The sequence below is a fragment of the Dendrobium catenatum genome, unplaced genomic scaffold, assembly GCF_001605985.2.
Source record: "Dendrobium catenatum unplaced genomic scaffold, ASM160598v2 fragScaff_scaffold_543, whole genome shotgun sequence".
Taxonomy (NCBI): Eukaryota; Viridiplantae; Streptophyta; class Magnoliopsida; order Asparagales; family Orchidaceae; genus Dendrobium; species Dendrobium catenatum.
The window spans coordinates 1768291-1776020 of record NW_021319005.1 but is presented as its reverse complement, the minus strand read 5'-3'; the positions used below and the strand labels follow the sequence as shown (position 1 = coordinate 1776020).

General features: G+C 32.9%; 1 protein-coding gene across 1 annotated transcript; it reads left to right on the top strand.

The window, feature by feature from the left end:
* The first annotated feature begins 6429 nt into the window (after positions 1–6429).
* On the top strand, positions 6430–7591 carry LOC110096708 (probable glycerol-3-phosphate acyltransferase 2). The gene has a single exon (XM_020822765.2). The coding sequence runs from the start codon at positions 6453–6455 to the stop codon at positions 7272–7274; it is 822 nt and encodes a 273-aa protein (XP_020678424.2). The 5' UTR covers positions 6430–6452; the 3' UTR covers positions 7275–7591.
* Positions 7592–7730: the final 139 nt, after the last annotated feature.

Here is a 7730-nt window from a genome sequence, read left to right as displayed (position 1 = left end):
ACAGAGACCAGATCGTCCTGGACGATAATTAATTTCGCCTGGATAAAAATTTTACAGAGGACCAATAGTCATGTACGATAATTAATTTCGTCTGGACGAAAATTTTACAGAGAACTAATCCTCCCGTACGATTATTAATTTCATCCTGGATGAATAGGACTTAGAAAAATTTCTCAAGCCATTTCCTATTCGTTCCATGTGCTCAATAGGAGATAACTGTCTGATCATCCCATACGAATGGATATCGTCCCGTACGATCAGTATAAATTATTTATGATCTCCTTATGTGTGTGTGTATGTTTTTATTCACTCAAATTACAATCACTCCCTTTTAATTTTGATTTAAAGAAAAGTACAAGTTTCAAATTTACAAAGTATTTCATGCTGAAATTTATTTGAAGTCTTCGCAGTCTGGAATTTGATTTTCTTGAAATGTTAGTACACACAAGAGCAAATACAAATCTTCTAAAATTGTTAGGAGATAACTACATATTTGAACAATAATATTTGGAATCATCAAAACTACATAAGTTGTAAAAATGTAAAGCGTGCAAATAGGAACTAACTTAACAAGATCTAAAAGCAAACCATAATTTGTAAGAGAAGGCTTTGACAGTATCAATAAAACTTTTGCACCCTAAGAAACCCTCATTTAAAGCCACACAAACTTTGTTCCACGAAGACCAATAAATACAATTACTATTATTTTTGGAACCCCAAAAGAACTTGTTAACTAATCTTTCCATTCTCAAACAAATAGAAACAGTAGGGTTCAAAGTATGAAAAATATAGATGGGAATCAAATTTAACATACTTTTGATCAAAACCAATCTCCCACCCAAAGACAGAAAGTTAAAATTCCAATTAGCAATTTTGTTTTGAAAAGCTGTAATAATATCTTCAAAAATATGATTCTTTTTTCTCCTTTTAAAAATCGGAGTGCCCAAGTACTTGATAGGGAAAGAAACGTAATTAAAACCACATATACGATTAATATAATTAATCTTACCTTGATTCACCCCTTTGGACACCAAAAAACTGCTCTTGTTTTTATTAATATCCAAACCACCCATATTCTAAAAATTACTTAAAAAATGAACTAAAATTTTAACGTTTTTAATCGAGCCATTAGAAAAATTATAAAGTCATCAGCAAAACTAAGATGAGTAATCCGCATACCCCCCAAAGTATGATAAAACAAGGCCGTATGTCTCTTGAATAATTCCTCCAAACCCCTAGAAAGGTAAGCCATGGCAATAATAAAAAGAGGAGGCGATAACGGATCACCTTGTCTCAAACCTTGCGCAGACTTAAAAAAACATGATTTCTCCCATTAATAATAACGTAAAAGAAACAATTCTCAATACTATTTTTCTCCAATTGAATAAAAGCTTGGTTAAAACCAAATAGAGATAAAACATTGTAAAGGAAATTCCAATTCAAATTATCATAAGCTTTCATAATATAATGTTTGAAAATAATATTACCACCATTCACTTTAGCATTTATATCATGAATAATCTCTTGAGCAAGCAAAACATTATCAAAGATACTCCTGCCTTTAACAAAACCAATTTGATTAACATAAACAATTCTCGGCAAAATATCAACAAGCCTAGAAGCAATAATTTTAGAAATAAGTTTATTAAGAAAAGAGCACATGCTAATAGGACTAAAGTCATTCCAATTGTTAGCAGCATCCTTTTTAGGAATTAAAACAATATTTGTAGTAGCAAAATATTTTGGGTAAGCGCTACCTTCAAAGAAATCTTTAACCGCCTCTAACACATCCAACTTAATAATATTCCAGGACTTAACAAAAAATTTGGTAGTAAAGCCGTCAGGACCCGCAACAGAGTCAGAGTTCATGTTCTTAATGGTATTTCAAACTTCTTCCTTAGAAGGAATTTGAAGCAACATTTGATTATCACTATCATTAATACAATGAGGAATAATGAATGGGTCAAAAATAGGAATAGTGTTAACCTCTTTATTAAAAACCTGCTTGAAATGATCTACACCATACCTAATAATATCCTCCTCATTATCAAGAGTATCACCATTATCATTAACAATTTTAAAATTATGATTTCTCATGTTTCTCTTTTTAGCTAAAGCATGAAAAAACTTGGTATTTCTATCCTCTTCAGCAATCAATTTAGAAGCAGCCTTCTGTTTCCAATAAATTTACTCTTTATCTTGCAAAAAACCAAGCTTAATTTTAGCATTATTAAGAGCAGCAATATTGTCAAAAATTGGATTATCCATATAAATCTTTTCACAATCCATCACCTCTTTTTCAGCCTCCTTAATATTAGAAAAAATATTTTTAAAAATATTTTTATTCCACCACCTTAAAACTTGTTTTAATCTACCAAGTGTGGCCCAAAGCCTGGACATACCATAGATATCATTATTCGGAGCTAAAGTCTCATTCCAGTTATTATAAACAACATCACTGAAATACTTATGAGATAACCACATATTTTGAAATTTAAAAGCAGAAGGATGCTGAAGCTTAATAGAATCAATAATCAGAAGTAAAAAAGCATGATCAGAAGAAGTTCTACTTAAATATTCAACATGAGTCATAGGAAAATTAACCAGCTAATCATTATTAAATAAAATCCTATCCGGTCTTTGCCATAAATTAGCTCTACTCCAAGTAAAAGCATTACCAAAAAAGTCAATATCATGTAAATTGCAATCACTAATCATAGAATTGAAATCCTCCATAGAATGAATGTTAGGAGACTTACCCCATGTTCTCTCATTAGCATTGCAAATAGTATTAAAGTCCCCACCAACACACTACGATTTGGTAGAAACAGCAGCAAAAGAAGATAGTTGCTCCCAAAGAGTCAAACGGCCGTGTCTAATACAAGAAGCATAGACAAAAGAAGCATTGCAATTAAAGTTAAAATAAACAATGTTGACATTAACAACTTGATGGCAATCCTCTAAAATAGTTAAGTTAATATATAGCATTCTTCTAGGAAATTCAGATTTTGTTGGAACAATTGGCAAAAAATAAGGAAAAACCCAAACGATTAGAGTACTATCAATTTTCTCCCAAGTAATTAAAGGTTCAAGTAAAATCAAAACTTGAATATTGTGAATTCTACAAAGATTTTTTACTCTAGTAATGGAATCAGTCCCCCCAATACCTTTAATATTCCAAATGAGAGCATTAACCATTATAAATTTTTGAAGAAGTTTTAGTTCTAGTAGAATAAGGTGTCTGAGGTAAGGAGATTTTAATATTCTTACCCTTTTTTTTTACAACCTGTATAAATCCATCCTCCTCTTCTTTATTGGAGGAATTACCAACATCAATAGAGGACAAAGAATCTTCTTTTTCATCGCTAACCAAAACATCCGTCAATACCTCCTTTCCATCGTTGGGGATAAATTCTCCTTCTTCACAAAATTCATTATCACTACTATTAATCTCAACTAGAGGAGCATTAACAGGAGTAGGCACAATAAACTGATTACCTTTAGCATTATTATGCATTGAGTCAATATAAACATAAATATCAGGTTCCTTCTCAACAACATTCACTAGCACATTAGTATCATTACAAATATCATTAGCAACCAGGTTATTATTAACCTGCAAAACATGATTCACGAGCTCAGTATTCCCACCATTAGTTCCTGGAACATTAGGAACATCAATTCCAGTAATATCAATAGTCGAACCAGGTAAAGCAGCATCTAACAAATTCAGATTTATCTCAGGCACTTCAGTATTATTAACAAGTTTCCTTATAAATTAGGGTGTAGCTTAAAACATTCCGAAACCGCATGGTCATGAATTTTACAGTGAGTGCAAAAATCAGAAACCTTTTCAAACTCAACCTTTTGTAAATAACCGAACGCTTTTGAGCCCACCCGAAATTCCTTTGCATGCTTTTTGAGATGTCAACTTCAACAAGAACTCTCGCCACTGAAGTGCGGGTTCACGTTGCAGTAGCCTGGTCGGTTTGTAATGGACGACCAAAAATGGAACCAAGAGCATGCAAAACTTTTGAATTAAAAAAGTGTAAACGAAGACTAGGAAATGAAATCCAGATGTGAACTATCGGAGATTCCTCTTTTACATCAAAAAATGTAGTCCATTTAAGCACACGCATTTGGGAGTTGTTGATAAAATAAGCTCTCCTAGCAAAAACCCTACTATAGTCCAAATCATTAGAAAGTTGAATCGTAACATGTCGAGCATCCATCAAGCCAAAAAAAAAAAAAAAAACCTGACAATTTAAGGTTACCGAAAAAGTGACGAATCGAATCCAGGTTTGGTCTATGCAGACCAAACTTATCAACTAAAGTAAACTTAAAAGGAGAAGCCAATTTAAGCACATCTTCATCAGAAAGAAGGATGTCCGGAACACTATTAAAAACCGTTTGGTTTAAGATCAAAATATTATCACCTGACATCAGATTTACAGAAAGCACATCTTTGAAAGAGCGAGTAGGAGACATCCTCGCCTTCCGAGTTGAAAAGCCTCTGTTAAGACCATGAATCGGGCTATTCGCCTTTCCCCATGGATTGGAGCTTGAAGCCCCCGCCATCGAAGATGCCCAAACAGGGCACCAAAGAAAAAGAACCCACAAAACCAATAACTGGTCAAAAAACAAGCAGAAAATGTAAAGCTAGAGTAGAAAACAAGCATGGAGCGATGTTGGAGAGGCGAAAATCCTAAATCGCCCGAGACGGCACTAGGGAGACAGGAGCGCATTAAAGTCAATGATGGGGATATTTTTATAGTGTACTTATATGTGGATAACTTGATGTTCCCTAGAAGTAATCCAGGTATATTTAAGGAATTCAAGAAAGTGATGGCTAAAGAGTTTGAGATGATGGGCATTGGACAAATGACATACTATTTTGGTATTGAAGTTGAGCAAAAGAATGAAAACATCTTTATTTCTCAAGAAAGTCATGGAAAAGAAATACTCAAGAAATTCAATATGAATGATTGCTACCCCATAAGTACTCAGATGAAATATGGAGGCAAGTTATCAAAAAAGGAGAATAAAAAAATTATTAATCTGACATTTTTCAGGATCTTGGTTGGTAGCTTGAGCTACCAGAATTGCACTAGGCCATACGTCCTTTTTGTTGTTGGAATTGTTAGTCGTTATATGGAGGCATCAACTACTACTCACTCAAAAGCTGCCAAAAGGACTCTTTGGTACATCAAAAAAATGATCGACTTTATCTTATTTTATTCATCATCAAAGGATTTCAAGCTTGTTGGTATAATGATAGTGACTGGGTCTGAGACTTGGATGAGAGAAAAAAGCATTACATGGTTTCTGTTCTACTTAGGAGACACTATTTTTACTTGGATGTCAAAAAAGCAACCAATCGTTTCCTTTCTACTTGTGAAGTTGAAAATATTGTTGTAACATCATGTGTTTGTTATGTAATTTAGCTTCAAAATTTATTGGTTAAGATTGCCGCAAGAAAAGCCAATAAAGATTTGTGTCAATAACAAGTCATCTATCACTTTGGCCAAGAATACTATTTTTCATGATCGAAGTAAACACATCGACACATTCTATCACTTCATCAGAGATTGCATCACAAGAAAGGATGGGTAAATAATTCATGTGAAGACATCCTCTTACAATAGTGTTTTACAAGTGTAAATAATCAAAAAGTTTAAGAGTGAAATGAAAATATGTTTTACAAGTGTTCCTCTTCTCTGGTAGAATCCATCCTCTTACAATAGCTCCTCATTTTCCAACAAAGTTAATATGAATTTAGTCTTCAAAAGCATTTTATATGATCAGTGTTAAATTTATTCAAATAAAGATTTATTAATTTTTTACTCCAAGATTTCATTATTTATAAATCTTTCTATTTCATTATTTCTTTTTCTCCAAAGCAATCAATAATTAATAATTTAATATTTTAATGATATGACAAATTAATTACTTAAAATATTGCTAAATTCTTAATCATTTATTTTATTTAAATTTAATTAATTTAATAAATAAATAGAGGTCAATCGCTTGGGTAATGAGCGAATGGCTTTGATTACAAAAATATATATATTAAAATAGTTGATTCACAATCTTAAATTATTCGTCAAGTATGCCTATTTTAAAAATTTGTGCTACAACACATTAATTTGTGTTTTGAATATTCTTTAAAAAGAAATATGAAAATTGATAATTTGTGTTGTAATTATATGAAAATTTTAATTAAAATCTTCATTTTCCAATTGTAAGTCAACATGCTCAACCTCCATCTACCTCCTAGAACAGTTAAATTCATGAACGCTCACGAGCAATCTTCCCTTTTCACACTAAAGTCTCTATGTGGTGCCACAGTAAATAATTCAAACTCCATGGGGAACTCGTTACCTTTTCATCTATAAATGTCCATCTCCTGATAGATGAAAGAACAAATGATACACAGCAAGCCAAACCAAAAAATGCCAGTCAAGTCCTTCCTCTCCTTCCTTTCCCTCTCTCGTCCCTTCTTCAAGCTCCTCCTCACCAACTCCTTCCAGCATCGACAAAAACCCATCCAAAATTATTCAAAACACCCATCTGTATCCCCTATCCAAGAAAATGGCTTCCTCATCCTCCCATCCCAAACCCTAATAATTGATTTCGAGGGTTGGCTCCTACGATCTTCCTCCACGTTCCCATACTTCATTGTCGTGGCCTTTGAAGCCTGCAGTATCCTCAGAGCTCTCTTGCTTCTCATTATTTACCCATTGGTGTGTTGCCTGAACAGTGAAGCTGGCTTGAAGTTGATGGTGATGGTTTGCTTCTTTGGTTCAAGGAAGGAGAAGTTTAGGGTTGCAGGAGCAGTTTTGTCCAAGTTGTTTATGGAGAGTGTTGCTGAGGAAGGGTTTAAGGTGCTGATAAATGGAAGGAGGAGGGTAGGGGTGAGCAAGATGCCTAAGATTATGGTAGAAAGTTTCTTGAAAGAATATCTTCACATTGATGTAGTCATTGGGAGGGAGTTGAAGGAGTTCTGTGGGTTCTACACTGGTTTGATGGAGAGGGGGCAGGAGGAGGTGATGATTTCGAGTAATGGAGGTGAGATTTTAGGATTTGGATGTTATGGTGAAGACCATCACAATCTTTTTTCTTATTGCAAGGTAATATTTTTTAAAACTATTTATTTAGTCAGTTATTGGTTTATTTATTTGTTGGGGTATTTAAAATTATTGCTTATTAAAATGAACAAAGATCATGAGTCGGCAATTGATTATAGCGGGCTTTCGAGGAGAATCGCTCTTTAACATATTTATTTATTTTTCTTCATAAAACATTTTATTAATTTTTCGTCTGCCCATATGAATTTTACTGCTTTCAACATGATTTCAATACATTCAGCATGACACAGAAATATGTTGATGATTCATGCATGATATTTTGGTTTCTTTATTGCTCTTTTGATTTACCCGTTTACGATATAAAATCCTAAATATGTTAAAAAAGAATCTGCAATTACCCACATTTGGATTGTTACTAAAAACTATAAAGGCACTTTATTGATTACATTTGGAAGTTCCTAATAGGAAAATGAACGAAAAAAATTAAGTCGCCTGATTTGGGTGATAATAATTTAGTAAAATCCGCAGCATATCACGCATGTCATATAGACTTTGGACCAATATTACCAACTTTAATTCCCAAAAAAAATTACCAGCTTTAAATATATTTGTTTTTTAATTTTAAATATAAAAATATAAAAT

Coding starts and splice junctions, on each gene's coding strand:
- LOC110096708 (XM_020822765.2), top strand. CDS start 6,453: ATGCCAGTCAAGTCCTTCCTCTCCTTCCTTTCCCTCTCTCGTCCCTTC.